At 55.6% G+C, this 16,565-nt stretch overlaps 1 protein-coding gene across 1 annotated transcript; it reads right to left on the bottom strand.

The window, feature by feature from the left end:
• Nucleotides 1-1,344: 1,344 nt before the first annotated feature.
• On the bottom strand, nt 1,345-14,231 carry FBXO41 (F-box protein 41). Its single transcript, XM_055539071.1, has 12 exons — nt 13,360-14,231; nt 11,746-11,971; nt 11,192-11,265; nt 10,575-10,933; nt 9,634-9,875; nt 9,286-9,401; nt 9,011-9,163; nt 8,738-8,833; nt 5,302-5,420; nt 4,987-5,145; nt 3,592-3,707; nt 1,345-3,468 (listed from the first exon to the last, which is right to left on the bottom strand). Exons 1-12 carry the CDS (start codon nt 14,229-14,231, stop codon nt 3,409-3,411), a joined length of 2,592 nt encoding a protein of 863 aa, XP_055395046.1. The 3' UTR covers nt 1,345-3,408.
• Between the last annotated feature and the right edge of the window lie 2,334 nt (nt 14,232-16,565).

Genomic DNA, 16,565 nt, shown 5'->3' with positions numbered 1-16,565 from the left:
AACTAAACCTTATCCTCAGGCAAGGCTGCAGATGAACACACTTGTCCAGGAATAAATACGCACACACACACGTTACACAGCAGTATATACAGAAATGGGGCCTGGGAAAAGGCTGGGTGAGAGCACAGCCACCAGGAGGCAGAAGTGCCAGGCCCCTGCGGAAGGGGAGTTCCACTCCTCAGGGACTGATGGGTTGGGACAGATCCTAAAGCATGAGTTAACTCCTCCAGGTGCTGGGCCTGTACCCAGTCCCCAGCTTGTTTTCACCCCAAGCCCACCAGGAATTGGGTCTTTGGCACCAGTAGTCACTCTGGAAAGATCTTCGGCTTAGCACCCGAGAGGGACTAGGCATGGGCGGCTCCCCACCCACAGCCCAGAGGACCGGAGACCAGGGCCAGGGGCCATGCAGAACCCAGAGACAAAGCATGGAGTCAAGCCGTGCAGCAGCAGGACTTGGGAAGGAGGCCACCTTCCCTCCCCCAGCCCCACCCCAGCAATTCTTGAAGGACTGGCTCAAACTCCACTCTGCCTTGGTCCCAAGGTGGTCTCCTGGCCAGTAAAAGCCATGGTTCTGGGCGGCCCACTTTGTCTCCCTCAGGGACCCAGGTACATCATCTCCTTTGTTCTCTGCCAGTGCTGTGGGGGGGCAGCCTGAATAAAGCATGATGTCCTCAGGACAAACACCCCAAGTCTCCCAGGTGCTGGGCTGGCAGGAGGTGGTAAGGACACCGAGTGGCCATCACCCATGGGGCCTCTACACCAGCTGGGTCCCCTGGAGCAGGGCCTGCCTTGGTTTGCTCTCCCAGATATTCCTGTTTTGCATCTCATCAGATGTGAAGAGGACTCCCCTTTGGGTGAGTGAAAGATGAGGTCCCCCCCAACTCAGGGCTCATCCCCCTGAGGAGAGGCAAAACTACCATCAAGCTGGTAAGGACCTGTGGAAGCCTGCACACCCAGCAGTCCTCAGGGGGACACACAAGCCTGTCAGTCCCAGGGGTGCAGGGGGCACGCTGCAACCCCTCTGGGCAGGGGCTTGGACCTACGCGCTATGCATCCCACACACTCAGCTGGAAAACAAAGGATGGGGGACTCGGTGGGTTTCTGGAAACAGCCCAACTCACGGAGAGGAAAACTTCCCACCAACAGGTGAGGGGCGTCCTGTTCACCTGGCTGCCCCCGTGCTGGTGATACTCAGCGCTGCTGATCAGAAGGGACTTAACCATCAGGCCTTTCAGCACCACCTTCCTGTCACTCGAGCTCGCTGCCCGTGCACCCTCACCTTTCCCAGAACTGATGGCAGGCATTCCACCAGACATCTTCCCAGAGAGATTGCCCAAAGCCTTATATTCAGGGATGGAGGCTTCCTCGGACAGAAAAAGCCCCTCAGTAGACAGGCTCAGGCCAAGCAAGGCATCCCATTGTGCTTTGTCCAGGAGACACATGGAGGGCACCTCCGGTCCTGGGGTCACAGGGAGCAGGGGCTGTGGCGGGTGCAGCTGGTAAACAGAACAGACACACCCAGGGCAGCCAGGCCAAGTGGACCTCCACCTCCCTTCCGGTCCCAGAACAGAGGAAAGCTGTGCTTCTCCTTCATGACTCCTGGGGACAGAACTGGGAGGTTAGAGCCAACAGAACCAGGTGTTCTGGGGTGGGGATGCCACACAACCAAGGCTTCGTGCAGGACTAGATGGAGATACTGACATGCCACCCTTGGTATTTGGAGTCTTCAAAGGTTAGGGCCAGAACAAGTCACAGGAAGAAAACTACAAAAAGAGCAAGACACGGCTGTGTGGGGAGCCAGGAGAGCTGGATACACTTCTGAGCCTGTGAGGGTCCCAGCTCTGGAGGCCTTGTTGCAGGGAAACCCAGGGTGGGTCTTGATGTCCTGATGCCAGGTTGCGGCAGAAAAGTTGGATTCCCGGAAAGGACTGGGAAACTAGAGAAGCCCAGCCCCAGCCAGAACCTAATGTTTAGGGCCAAGAGCCCATCATATAGCAAGAGGGAAGGAAACCCTAAGATGAATCCAGATTAACGTTTGAAAGAACTTTCCAAATGGAGGTTGGCAGGACCCACGGCCTTTGTGCCACTGTGGGAGGGCTAAGAGGAGGAACTCGGGACACCTGAGTCTTTAGAGCCATAGTGCCAGGATCTTACCCTTTGGGAACCATGCAAGGGTCAGTGAGAGCCTCCATTTGCACTTAAGCCAGTGATCCTGGTTCAGACCCCAGCACTGCCCCAGGCAGAAGACCCCCCAACATAGCCCTCAGCCCATAGACCACTGGAGACTGAAGAGAGGGGACAAGTCCGATGTTGGGGCTCCTTTTTGGGCCCCAAAGGTGTGGCTCCCCACCAAGGCCACATCTTCCAGCAAGGTAGCCGGACAAGGAAGCAAACTAAACCACCCCTCTTCCAGCCTCCTCCAGGCCCCAGCAGAGGGCAGCCAAATGATTCCCTCTCACATGACCTTGGGGACCCAAAGGCCATCAGATTCCTGTCCAAGCACCCAGATTAGAAGTATACTCCTTGAGGACAGGAACCACTTCTCACTGCTGACAGCATTTCCCAGAGCTGGGACCTGGCCCCTCCAGAGGCTCGGGATTGGTGGAAGGTATAGAAACATGCGCCTTGTAGCTCTGAATTTAGTTCTGGTGTGTCATGGGATATGTGGTGGCTGGGAGGAGTCTTGTCTTCTCTACAGCAGTAAAAACTCAGTTTTCTCACCCTGGCAATATCCACCCTTGGGAGGCGTGGCCTGGATGTCTCGGGGAGAAGTTCTGAATAGATGTCTTGCCCTTCCAAGCCGACCCCACTACCTAACTGAACCCTCTACTTCCCACTTTCAGCTGACCGCATCCCCAAGACCCCTAGGGTTATCCCTGGAGATTATGGACCCAGAGCCCTGGCAGGCTGCCTGAAGGGGATGCCCCGCAGAGGGCTGGGACTGAGCAGGGGGAAGAGAAGAGCCTCTGGGCCAAGTCTGAGCTGCCTGTTGGAGCAACCCCTCTGGTCTGGGGCCTGACAGAGGCCCCCGATCAGGAGGCTGGGCCTCACAAAGGGGAGGCCTGCCCCAACAGCCTGAGCAGCCAAGGAGCCACTGGTGGTTACTGCAGATCCTCAGGGCGATGACACCGAGTGCTGGTGGAGACTCAGCTCTTCGCTGGCTGTGCCTACAGGGCTGCTCCGGATAGGGGGTGGGGTGGAGGTGGGGGACAGCTGTCCAAGCCCCTGCCCTGGAGAGGGCCTGCATCCCGCTGTCCCAGCAGGAGGACAAGAGACTGACAACCTCTCTCCCAGACACCAGGGATAACACCAAGCCTCCAAAAGTCTAGGCAAATCAGGGTTCCTCTGGAGGTCCAAAGAGCGCGGCTGGCGTGGGGCTGGCAGGGGCCCTGCCGCCCCCAACCCGGGTTAGCAGCCTTCCACCTTGATGTGCAGGATCTTAGAGAAGCCGGGCCTCCGCCGTAGGGCCTGCGGACCAAACCTGAGTTAGTTCCCCTCGGGGCAGACAGGCGGAGCCCTCCCTTCAAACACCCAGGTCACCAGTCCAGCCGCGGGGTGCCCTGGGGGTCTCGATCAGAGGCAGCTGCTCACCTGGAGCTTTGTTACCATGTCCTCAAATAGCTTCTGGGCCTCAGGACTGCTGGGCTCTTTGAAATAATCGGCAATCCCAATCTGAACCACAATGGACTTGAGGTTCCGGCAGATACCTAGGAAAAGGTAAGTGAGGTGGGGCCCATGTCTGACCTGGGTAAGAGGCCTGTCTTCTCTCCTCTTACCAATCAATGAAATCAGAACACTGAGGGACAAACGCGTGCTAGGCACTGGGAGCAGATCCACGCTGCCCCGGGCTCCCCTGGACAAGGAAAGAAAGAGCGTGAGGTCCCAGAGCACAGGTTGTGGTGGACTCTGGGAGGATGAGTGGATGACAGCCAGCTGTGCAGGGGTTCCAGCAACTTCGCTGGCAGAGGGGACCATTGTGCTATGGTCTGGGCATGTGGAGATGAATTATAGGAACAGAGTAGCTGAGGTGCAGCTGCTGGGTCTCGGCCCAGCCAGAGCACTGGAGGAGTGGAGGCAGGGAGCAGATTAGTTGGGAGCAGAGGGCTTAAGGGACTGGATGTTGCCATGAAGTCAGGGGAGGAGGAGCAAGAAGGTCAGGAGGCTGAGAGAATTCTAGAAGTTAAGATTTTGGAGGCCAAGCAGTTAGTTCTGATGGTCAGCCCAGGGCAGGGCCATGAGATTGAAGGGGAGGGAAGAAGAAGATCCTGGCGATGATAAGAAAGTCAAGGAACCTGCAGTGCTCAGGATATGGGGTCCTGCCAGGGGCCAAATGGTCCCCGATGAGGGACTCACTTGGGTATGTGCAGCTCAAGCTGGGCACCTGCATCCTTAATGAAGGTGAAGGAATCACAGGAAGGGAGTGGGGGCTGGAGGGAGGTAGGGGCCAGCAGAGGCATGCTGAAGGCTTCACCCTGAGAATTGTCCTGGGGGGCTAACACACATTATCTCATTAATCTTCCCACCCATTCAGCTTAGAATTCCACTTAAAAGATGGGGATACAGACTCAAGAGAAGTACAGTAACTTGCCCAAAGTCACACGGCCAATAAGCAGTAAAGACAGAATGGACACGTAGGTCAGTAAGTTCCAGAACCCATCTGTTCAGCCCTTGCCCTTGGCTGGAGGCTCACGTCGGGGTAGATGGTGGATGATACTGAACAGCCCATGTCTCCAGCATGGAAAGAGCACAAGGCAACACATGTCCATTTGGCTGAACTAAACCATTCGGGTCAGACGCTGGCAGGCCTTCAATGCCAGCCTGGCCTCAGAAGGCACCAGTGGCAAAGCCAGGGCTAGAACCCTGGTCACCCTGACCCCAGCGTTGGTGTTTGCTGACCAGGAGCAAGAGGGAGTTGGCTGCGCAACCTGCTGCCAAGACGTGGTAAGAGTTGACCGTGGTGTCCCACCCCTGCTCCCCATCACTCACTGTTGAAATGCAGCAGGGCCTTGGGGGTTACGGGGGTGGCTGTGAGCACCAGCATCTCCAGGCCCTTCAGGCCTTCCCGGCAGACCTCAGCCGCCACCTCCTGGGTGATCTCCGACACGTGGTCCAACTCCAGCACCTGCAGCCGCATGCAGTTCCTTGCTAGGAAGAGGGAAGGAGAGGGAAGGGCCTGCTGACAAACACCCAGGTCACTTCCTGCCGCCACCCATGCCATCGCCCGAGCCCCGCTAGGATTTCAGTGCTGCACCCACACCTGCTTCCCATCACCCCCTACGCCAGTCCCACAGAGAGACTCACCGAGTGATGCCAGGCCCTGCACCCCACAGCCGGCACCCCCGACCCCCAGAGCCCGGAGGTGGGGCCAACAGCGACCGATCATCTGTAGGCAGCGGTTACTGAATCGCATGGGCTGCTGGCTGGAGAATGGGGTGGAGGGAGGGTCGTCAGGGAGCCCCTGGCTGCATGCTATCCTAAGCCCGCTCCTCGGTCAAGACCCACCCTACAAGGCGAGGGCCCCACCAACCACCCAACTGTTCAAGTCAGAAACCTGGGATCTTCCCTGACTCCTCCTCCTTCACTTCCTGCCAAGACCTGCAGATTCTGATTCCTCAACAACTCTTGAACCCACAGCTCAGATCACAATCAACATTCATCTGATTATGCAGCTAGTCTCCCTGCCAGTTCATCCAGTGGCTGCCGAGAGCCACTCACTCCCACATTCTCTCAGTCATTCAACAAAATGCTTCTCAAGTCCTGCCATGACTAAGAACAACAGAGCTGGGCCAGAGTTCACCTGCAATGTGGGAGACCTGGGTTCGATCTGTGGGTTGGGAAGATCCCCTGGAGAAGGGAATGGCTACCCACTCCAGTATTCTGGCCTGGAGAATTCCATGGACTGTATAGTCAGTCCATGGGGTCGCAAAGAGTCGGACATGACTGAGCGACTTTCACTCACTAACTGGGGATACAGAGGTGACATATACACATGGACCCTGCCTCCACGAGGCACACAGTGTAGGGAAGACAGAGAACATCACCAGTCTGCTGTAATCCCATTTGTCTTAACAAATCAATGCAAAGAAATAGAGGAAAACAACAGAATGGGAAAGACTAGAGATCTCTTCAAGAAAATCAGAGATACCAAAGGAACATTTCATGCAAAGATGGGCTCGATAAAGGACAGAAATGGAATGGACCTAACCGAAGCAGAAGATATTAAGAAGAGATGGCAAGAATACACAGAAGAACTGTACAAAAGATCTTCATGACCCAGATAATCACGATGGTGTGATCACTGACCTAGAGCCAGACATCCTGGAATGTGAAGTCAAGTGGGCCTTAGAAAGCATCACTACGAACAAAGCTAGTGGAGGTGATGGAATTCCAGTTGAGCTGTTCCAGGTCCTGAAAGATGATGCTGTGAAAGTGCTGCACTCAATATGCCAGCACATTTGGAAGACTCAGCAGTGGCCACAGGACTGGAAAAGGTCAGTTTTCATTCCAATCCCAAAGAAAGGCAATGCCAAAGAATGCTCAAACTACCGCACAATTGCACTCATCTCACACACTAGTAAGGTAATGCTTAAAACTCTCCAAGCCAGGCTTCAGCAATATGTGAACCGTAAACTTCCTGATGTTCAAGCTGGTTTTAGAAAAGGCAGAGGAACCAGAGAACAAATTGCCAACATCCGCTGGATCATGGAAAAAGCAAGAGAGTTCCAGAAAAACATCTAGTTCTGCTTTATTGACTATGCCAAAGCCTTTGACTGTGTGGATCACAGTAAACTGTGGAAAATTCTTCAAGAGATGGGAATACCAGACCACCTGATCTGCCTCTTGAGAAGTTTGTATGCAGGTCAGGAAGCAACAGTTAGAACTGGACAAGGAATAACAGACTGGTTCCAAATAGGAAAAGGAGTACGTCAAGGCTGTATATTGTCACCCTGCTTATTTAACTTCTATGCAGAGTACATCATGAGAAACGCTGGGCTGGAAGAAACACAAGCTGGAATCAAGATTGCCGGAAGACATATCAATCACCTCAGATATGCAGATGACACCACCCTTATGGCAGAAAGTGAAGAGGAACTAAAAAGCCTCTTGATGAAAGTGAAAGAGGAGAGTGAAAAAGTTGGCTTAAAGCTCAACATTCAGAAAACGAAGATCATGGCATCTGGTCCCACCACTTCATGGGAAATAGATGGGGAAACAGTGGAAACAGTGTCAGACTTTATTTTTCTGGGCTCCAAAATCACTGCAGATGGTGACTGCAGCCATGAAATTAAAAGATGCTTACTCCTTGGAAGGAAAGTTATGACCAACCTAGATAGCATATTGAAAAGCAGAGACATTACTTTGCCAACAAAGGTCCATCTAGTCAAGGCTATGGTTTTTCCTGTGGTCATGTATGGATGTGAGAGTTGGACTGTGAAGAAGGCTGAGCACCGAAGAATTGAGATGCTTTTGAACTGTGGTGTTGGAGAAGACTCTTGAGAGTCCCTTGGACTGCAAAGAGATCCAGCCAGTCCATTCTGAAGGAGATCAGCCCTGGGATTTCTTTGGAAGGAATGATGCTAAAGCTGAAACTCCAGTACTTTGGCCACCTCATGCGAAGAGTTGACTCATTGGAAAAGACTCTGATGCTAGGAGGGATTGGGGGCAAGAGGAGAAGGGGACGACAGAGGATGAAATGGCTGGATGGCATCACTGACTCGATGGGACATGTGTCTGAGTGAACTCCGGGAGTTGGTGATGGACAGGGAGGCCTGGTGTGCTGCGATTCATGGGGTTGCAAAGAGTTGGACACAACTGAGCGACTGATCTGATGTGATCTGATCTGATGGTCCCCCAATGGCTTCCCAGTGCTTTCCATATAAAATGCAAAAATCTAAATCTCTTAGGCAAGACCTGACCTTGGCCCAGCCTTCCTTTCCACACTCACTGCTCATTGGGCCCTGCCCACCACTCACAGCAAACCTGCTACTTCCCTGAACACTTCATCACTTAACAATCCCCAGCGGCTACCACGCACTCGGTACCAGGGACACAGAAATGGACATTCACAGCCTCTGCCCCAAGAAACATGAGTCTGGTGTAGACTGAAACATAGAGAAATTATTGTAAAATTGACTAGTTAGCGGCTAGGACAAGGTGCAAGAGGAATGGAGACAGGGGAGCAGTGACAAACTCTGAGTGTTAGTGATGGGATATTGGGGACCCGTGAGGCGGTGTCATGAAGAGAGAGTCTTGCAGGGCACGAGCAGGGAATGAAAAAGCCTGGTAGTTTGAGAATTCCAAGTAGAGCGATGAATGATCTCATACCCTGGATTCTCTGAAAATCAGCTCTTTTGTGTATTATACACTGACCTCCCTAACTGCCTTTCATGTGTCAAACAAAGCTGGCCATCTCAGGCCAGCGTTTCTGAACACTCTGTGGGCTCTGCAGCCTTTAGGCACACATCTCATCTGAGCCAGCTGCAGGCTTAATAAGATCCACAGATCCTTGATACCACTTTCACTCTGCAGTTGAGAAACTAAGGCACGACCGGGTAGCCCAAAGTCACACTGCCCACAAGCCAGGCCATGATCCCATGTCTGATTCTGAAGCCTAAAGACAGACCAATGAATGTGAATTTGTCACCCCAAACAGCACATGGAATGGGCCTAGATCTGCTGGGTCCTCAGCCCCACTCGGGGCCCAGCCCTGCCCATCCGCACCGCGGCCTCGGCTCACCAGGGGTGAAGTGGTGCCACCTGGAGGGAGACGATCTCTCTGCAGCCTGCGCCCAGGGCCCAGATGACCTCATGGCCCACTGGGTCTGTGGCACTTCTGTTGAAAAGACAAAAGCTGGGGCCACCCATTCTGGAGGCCTCTGCTCCTTTCCTTTGAGCCTCAGAGCTCTTGGGTCCTTCTGCCCCAGAGCCCTGCGGGGAGTGGGGAGGTGTGCGTATGCAGAGCCCAGGGATTCCTCTGGCCAAGGCCTCGCCTCCAGCAGTGGGGACCCACCTGTAGGTGACGGCCTGCAGGGCGCGGCAGTAGCAGCTAGCCAGCCACAGCGAACGGTCAGTGAGGATGTTGGGGCAGTGGGAGATGCGCAGGATCAACAGATTTCCCCCCGCTGCCTTCAGCAGAGACTCCAGGCCTGCCTCCAAGCAGCCCCTGGGGACGGCCAAGAAGTCAGGGCACTGTCTGCAGCCCGATCCTCCTCCAGGAAGCACCCTGACTTCACTCTGGGTCTGCAGCCCAGGAGCGGTGCCCCCACCCCCACCCCATGGCCTCACCGGGTACTCCGGGCATACTCCTCTTTGCTCTCCTTCTTGCCCCGCTGCCGGGGCTTCAGGTTCTGCAGTGTCAGCGAGTGGGCCTGGGTGCACCACTGAGCCAGCATTGCCAGAAACTGCAGGGAGAGAGGATTTATCTGGGCATAATGGGATGTGAGTCTGGTTGGCAGGAGATGAACCAGCTCCAGGATAGGAGGCCTCAGGAGAACATTTCGGGGAGCCAGGTTGAAACTGGGGTGTGGTAAGGGTTGCAAGGACAAGACCTTGCAGGGCTAGACTCTGCCAGGGAAAAGATGGGGTCACAGCAAGGGTGACTGGGAGAGCAGGACAGCAGAGAGGGACAGGCACCTTGGAACAGACGCGGGCGTTCTCGAGCAGCACCCGGGTCCAGACGGCGGGGTGGCGGGCCACGAAGCGCCAGTCCCGGCAGACCTCGGCGGCGTGTAGCAGAGTGCGCGTGTCCAGGTAGGTAAAGATGCAGAACAGGGCAGCTCGCATCTTGAGGATCTCTGGGCTGATGACCTCATTGGAGCGGGAGGGGCTGCCCCTCTCAGCTCGCCGACCCCGCCCACTGCCTCCCTCGGGGCGGGCTGCACAATACCACAGGGTCAGAGGTCAGTGTGGGGGGGTATACAGGTGGGGAGCTGGGGTAGGGCCAGAACTGCAGGAGGAATGGGCATGACAGAACCATGCTGGGGGACCAGAAACTGGGGAGGAGGGACAAAGGGCCTCTGCTTCCCCCTCCTCTGCATTAGCCCCCTCCCTAATTTTGCAAGTTAGAAAAAGGTGGCCCTTCCTCAAGTGAACTTTCTTTTTAAGGTCGTATATCATGACACTGTGCAAAGTCATCCCCTAGAAGAGGCAACTGAGCAAGATTGGAAGAGGGAAAAGGTTTGGATAGAAACGGTGCATCTGTTAACAGAAGGCAGGTGAGGTTGCCCAGAGCAGTCACCAGGCACAGCTGTGCACCCTGACCTGAGCTTTCTGCCCCCAGACCCACCCACGTACGCATGTGGCCTTGTATGGATATGGGAGAGGGCTTGCCCCACTGGCCCCCGGCTTCACTTCGAACTCCCAACTCCTCTCCTATGAATGTCACATGAATGGATCCCTGTGTCCCAGCAGCTCCTGCCCTAAGCCTGCAGGGCCCTGTACATGTGGGAAGTCTGAGGCAAGGGGAGAGGCGGTGCAGGAGCCCAGGAGATTTACTGCCTCAGCCCTGCATGCCCTGAGAGCAGTCAGCACCACGGAAAACCCAGTCTTTCAGTACCCACCCCCTCAGGACTCACCAGAGAGCCGGCAGCTGCTCACCGGCCCGGCCATAGCAGGCCCCGGGCGGGGGACCTCCGAGGGGCCCTCAGCCTCTGACTCCGTGGTTCGGGAGCCCACGTCGGAGACGTCACCTTCCTCCCCTTCTGTGCTGTGTCGACGGGGTCTGCGCTGCCAGTTCTGGATGGCCTGGCGCCGCAGTCCAGAGCTGCGAGGGGGCTGGGCCCGCTCCGAGCCGCCGTTGGCAGCCTGGACCCGCGTGCCTAAGCCCCCGGGGCCGCTGTCCTCGGGGGCCCCCTCTTCTGGCCGGGGCAACTCCAGACTGTCACTATCATAACAACCTGAGCTCTGAGATGCAGCTGGGATGCGACTGGAGGCCCTGGGGTGGGGGGTGGACCAGACGGTGAGGAGCAAGGGGTCCTAGGCCTGCCCAAACTCTCCATACCACCTACCACTGGCCAAGGGCAATCCACCCACCCTACTGTCCAAAAGTCCCCTCTGAGTGTGGAACGGCAGACAGAGGTGACCCAAGGACGATGAGGGAGGAGGAGAAGCCAAGCCCCAGAAGGGCCAGCAGAGCAGTGGATCTTTCTAGGGAAGGGTGGGCTGTGCGGGACGGGCCAGGCCCGTGGCTTACCCTGTGCTGGGAGAGGAGCCATGCCGGGACACTGCATACGTGCTAGGCATGGCCAGGCCCGCGTGGTGTTCTCGCTGTGGGCCCCCAGAGAGGGAAGGAAAGGCAGGAGGCAGAGGGGGCCAGAGTATGAGAAGGAGCGGGAGAAACAGGGTACAAGATGGAGATAAGAGATGGGGGAGAAGAGAGAGAAAAAGAAAAACGGTTGGGAGAGATGGACAAGTAGACAGACAGAGAGCCGGAGAAGCAGGCTCACCAGCCCCCTCCCTGCACCCACCACGCACCCCAGACCCCGGCTTGTGGCTCCTGGGTCTCATTTGCAGAGATGGGCAGAGGTGAGCCCCTGCCTGAGGCCTGGGGTTGCTGGATAGTATCTCACTACAGCCTCAGGGAGGGGCTCCCCTATTCCTGGACCCCTACTTCAGGCCTGCAGTCTGCTCATGGGGAAGAGCCAAAGAAGGAAGCACGGAGTATCAGAGGGAGATTCAGGCATGTGTGAGGCAAGGTGGTAGGGATCAGCTGGGCAGGCAAAGGAGGGAAGGCAGGTGGGCACTCACCGTCCTGCCTGGGGCCCGGGTACTGGGCCCAGCACCAGCTCCCCCACCTCCGCGGCCCAGGCTGGCACTGGGCGTGCTGCCACAGCTGCTGCTGATGACCTGCAGCTGCCGCTCTGCCCGGTCAGCCCGCTCGAGGAGCTCCTCGATGAACTGCTGCAGCCGCAGCTTGGCACTGGCCTCCCGTGCCGCCGTCTCCTTCAGGAACTGGTCGATCTGCACCACCTCCCTGGGCCCAGAGCAGTCTCTTACCCGAGTGCCCTGGCCTGGCTGCCCACCCACCCACTGGAGGAGACCCTGAACAGTAGGGAAAGACAAGGGCACAGCTGGCCACAGTGTCTGCTCGTGGTCACATGGGTACACGCAGAGCACACCCAGGAACACTGCCCACACAACAGTGCATACAGAAATGCAAGCATACACCCCTAGTCATATGTTCACACCCCACCAACCCAGACCCAAGCACACAAGCAGACACCCCTGCTCCCCAAAGAAGTACTCACAGGCATGTTCAGTCACACACAGCCACCTCCTCCCTCCAGAAGCCCACACATAGCCCAGTAGCCAGCCCCGCACACTCATGTACACATATTCATATAACGTCCATCCATAGGCACGCACAGGCTGAGGCACAGTCCTACCAACACATTCAAACACACACACATATTTTCAGAAACGTTCTCAGATGCAGAAAAGCACACTTATAGTTGCACCAACCTCCAGGAGTTGCACAGATACACAGCATACTTAAAAGAGTCATGTATTTAGTCTCACATGCATTCATAGCATTCATGCATCCATTCAACATGTATGGGCACCTTCTAGGTGTTAGGGGTACAGCAATGAACAAAGCAGGAAAAAAATCTCTGCCCCCAGGGGCTTATCACGATTGGGGCAAATAACATCTATGTACTTCATGAGTCTACATTTGAAGACCGGAGGAATAAGGAGAAGCCCAGCAAAGGCTGAGAGGAAGCCAATAGAAAGAGATGGAAATTCAGGAGAGTGTCTTAGAAGCCAAGTTAAAAGATATGTTTCAAGGATCAGCTGTATCAAATGGCTGCCAAGGGGCCAAATAAGAAGATGACTTGGCCTTTGTAACATGAAGGTCATTGATGACACGGAGAATAATGATGGAGGTGGACGCCTGATCAGAGTGGGTTCAAGAGAGAAAGTGGGGAAAGAAATCGAAGACAAGTAGAAACAATATTTTCAAGTTTTTCTCTGAGGAGGAGAAAAAAGAATGATACAATAGGAAAAAACCTGAGGAGGGAAAGGGAAAGGAGAGAATTGAGCCTTGTCTTTGGGTCGGCAGAAGAGAAGAGTCTGGTGTCACAATCAGGAAACAGCCTTGTCAAGGGGCAAAGAGATGGACGAGAAAGAGATTCACACACACGAACGCGGTCACACTGTCATGGTCTCAGAGTCCTAAACACACACCTTCATGCCACTCTTGGCCCCACGCGCACCACCATTACATGCCCGTGGCCACAGAGCCGCGTAATTCGGCCGCACCCACAGCCACACTCACGATGGTGGCGGGAACACAGTGATGCCATCACCGACTCTGGTACGTTCGCGGACACACCCACCCACGGGGCCCCGTGGGCCACTCACTGCTGTTTGCGGCTCAGCTCCTGTTCTTTGTGCACCAGGTCCTGCTTGAGCGAGGCCAGCAGTTCCACACTCACGTCCACCTGGCGAGAGAGCTCCGAGGCGCGCTCCTCCAGCTCCTCCTTCTCACGCCCCAGCCGCGCGCTCTCCTGCCGCGCAGTCTCCAGCTCCGCCGCCTTTCGCTCCAGCTCGGCCTGCAGCCGGCCCACCTGGCCCGCGATCTTCTGCTCCACCTCCTCGCTCAGCCGCTCCAGCCGTCGGTCCACCTCCAGCTTCTCCAGCGCCCGGATCTTGAGGCGGGCCAGGCCCTCTTCGTAAGCCACGTCGGCGGGTGAGGGAGACGCGGGCGAGGCGGACGTGGGCCCGGGGCAGGGGCCAGGGCCAGGCCCGGGCGGCGGCGTCGAGCACGCCGAGGAGGCGACGGACTTGCGGGCGAACAGCTCCCCCAGCGGGATCTCGATCTCGCGGAGTGCGTAGCGCGCGGCGGGCACGAGGCCCGGCTCCGCCAGCTCCTCGCAAGGCAGGCCGGCCGGCACCAGGTCGCCAGGAAAGTGGGCAAGGGGCGCGTGGTGGTGATGGTGGTGCAGCAGGTGTGGCGCCGCGGACGACTGCCCGACTGCTTGCTCCTTGCCCTGAAACGACGTGCTCTCGAAGACCTCGCGCCGGGCGCCCGGCACGGCCAGCAGGGCGGCGGGCTCGGGCGCCAGCGGGAAGGCCGCCGCGGCGCCGTCGCAGATGCTGTTGGTCTTGGAGAGAATGTAGAGCGTCTCGTACGTGTGGCTGTACTCCAGGTGCGCGCGCAGCGACGACAGGCTCCGGAAGCGCTTGTGCTCCCCGCAGCGCGGGCAGCGGTAGGGCAGGTCCAGCGAGGCCATGGCCCCGCTGCCCCCGTGGCGCCCGGGCTCCACCGCGGCCGCCCTGGAGGTCAGCCGGGCGCGCTCATGGGGGGACGCAGGCGAGCCCCCCTGAGGGGTCAGGCAGGCTCAGGGCACTGGCAGCCAGGGGCAAGGAGGCTAGAAGAGAGGGGAGCAAGCCTTAGGAGAGTGGTATCCCTCCCCACCTCCAACCTGTATTCCCTACCCTTGACGAAACTGACTTCCCCAGAAAACACGTGCCCACAAGAGAGGGGCAAGGGGAGACCAATGGCCAGACCTCCCAGAGGAGACTGGCCTGCTCCAGTACCTGCGTGAGGGCTGTGCATGTATGAGAGTGAGAAAGAATGAGAATTCTCTAAGGAGGGAGGCAGGGACGGCATTAGTTTTATATATAATAGTAACAACCTGGACATAACCGAAGTGCCCATCACTAGTAGAATGGATAAATCCTGTTATATTCATAATGGGAAGTTACCCAGCAATAAGAAGGAACGGTTGGTACATGGAACATGGATGAAGCCATTTAATATCATGCTGCATGACAGAAGCCAGACTGGAGTGCATACTGTTGGTTCCATACACATGGAGAACAGACTAAACTGATGAGGACAGAAGTCAGAACAGAGGTCACCTCTGGGACCCATATGGACTAGAAAGGGGCAGGAGGCAACTTTATGTGATGCTGAAAATGTTCTTTATCTTGATATGAGTGGTGGCTATACAGGTATATACATAAAGTTACACAGTGTATGCACACGTACATTTAAGTTTAGTGTACTGTATGTACCAGCTGTATGTTATATCTCAAAAAAATGCTTATTTCCATGTCTTGCAACCACACTCATCAAACCAGCTGGACTACTGGTACCATGCTGCAGTGACCAAGAAGTCACTTCACTTAATGATACTGATGTGTGCATGTCACTCTTTCTGTTCCTGCTTCTGTCCCACTGTCTCATCCCTGCTCTGCCCTTTGCTCCAAGGGCCATGATATTTGTCTTCTCCAGGTTCCTTATGGCACAAGTCACCGACCTTCCTGACACCCCACTCCTGGCCACCCTTAGCTCCTGCTGTCTGTCCTGCCTCGTCTCTCGCTTCTGGTCGCCCTTCCCCTGCCTCGTGGGCTCTCTACCCTGTAACTGGCCTTCAGTCACCTCGGCTGTCACTGTGCCCTTCCAAGTCACAGGCCATCTGCTAATCAGACAACGTAGTTGTCATCAAGGGTCTTCACCTACTTGGTCCCTTGGATGATGTCACTGACCACTCCATGTTGGCAAGCTGCCGTGCAGCTGCCCTGTTTGGGCTCTCTAACCTTTTCTTCTAGCTGTCTTCCTAACCGTCCTGTCTTCTGATGGGAGGCGTGACTTCACGCCCCATTTGCCTCTATCTGGTTCACTCCCACAGTCTGGCTCACTCATATCTTTAAGCCTTTACTTTCAGCTCCACCTCTCCATCCTGACCTACTCTTAAGTTCCATTTGCCTTCTGGCTTTACACCTGGGTGTATGGATGGATGCCTGTTCTCTATGCCAGCCCAGCACCCAGTCCTCATCCTGGCAACAGCACCCTGTCTTGACACTGGGTAACCATCCTTTCTTCCCTACTTTCTCAGTCCATATGGTCTGAGTGGGAGCTGATGGTTCCCCCAGGGGTCAGAATGTGATAGAGGCCTGGCCAATCAGAGTCCTGAGATGGGCACAGATCACCTAACTTGAGTCAATGAGTCATTTCTCCAGGACTTCTCTGGCATTACTGGGGAAAGCATCCTCTTTGGGCTCAGGTTTCTAAGCGCAGGGGCGGGCCAAGCTGTGAGGGCCATCTTTGTCTCCTTTGGGAGGAACCACCTGGGAATGAAGCCAATACAGAGAGGTAGAACTGAGATGGAGAGAGAGCAATTCCTCATACAGTTTGAGGTCCTGGTCTGTTCAGTTAGGTGAGCCAGTTGATTCCCTTTTCTGCTTTAGCCAGTCTGTACCAGGAAAAAATCCAAACTCAGAAATTAGATTCAGAAGTCAAATTTTTTTGAAAGAAGGAATTGGCTGAACTAAACAGGATAGTACCACTTCCCCTGTCTGCTACACAGCAGCAAAGCAGTGGCTAAACTATCCCACTGCCTCTAGAGGTGAGCCAGAACTTTAGGGGACCTGTAGGAAAATGTCCAACAAGAAAGAGATACTTTGGCCAAAAGGGGCTCATCTGAAAGCAGAAAGGAAGAAAATGCTGCTTTGCCCAGAGAGGCCCTTTCTGCCTGAGGCCAGTAATTCAATAGGGCTGAGAGATAATTAAGAGCCAGTTCTCTGCTGCTAGCTAAAGTCACCTCAAGCAAAGACAGACA

This window comes from Bubalus kerabau, chromosome 11 (assembly GCF_029407905.1).
Source record: "Bubalus kerabau isolate K-KA32 ecotype Philippines breed swamp buffalo chromosome 11, PCC_UOA_SB_1v2, whole genome shotgun sequence".
Taxonomy (NCBI): domain Eukaryota; kingdom Metazoa; phylum Chordata; class Mammalia; order Artiodactyla; family Bovidae; genus Bubalus; species Bubalus kerabau.
The sequence above is the reverse complement of the archived record's forward strand: the minus strand, read 5'-3'. Positions and strand labels throughout refer to the sequence as shown.

Bases quoted from the DNA above. Each gene is read 5' to 3' on its own strand.
- FBXO41 (XM_055539071.1), bottom strand. From the start codon at position 14,231: ATGGCCTCGCTGGACCTGCCCTACCGCTGCCCGCGCTGCGGGGAGCAC. The intron at 11,266-11,745 runs GTGAGTGCCCAC...GGGGGCCCACAG, and splicing joins CCCGGGCCCCAGGCAGGACG to CGAGAACACCACGCGGGCCT. The intron at 9,164-9,285 runs GTGAGGCCATGG...GGCCGTCCCCAG, and splicing joins GAGTATGCCCGGAGTACCCG to GGGCTGCTTGGAGGCAGGCC.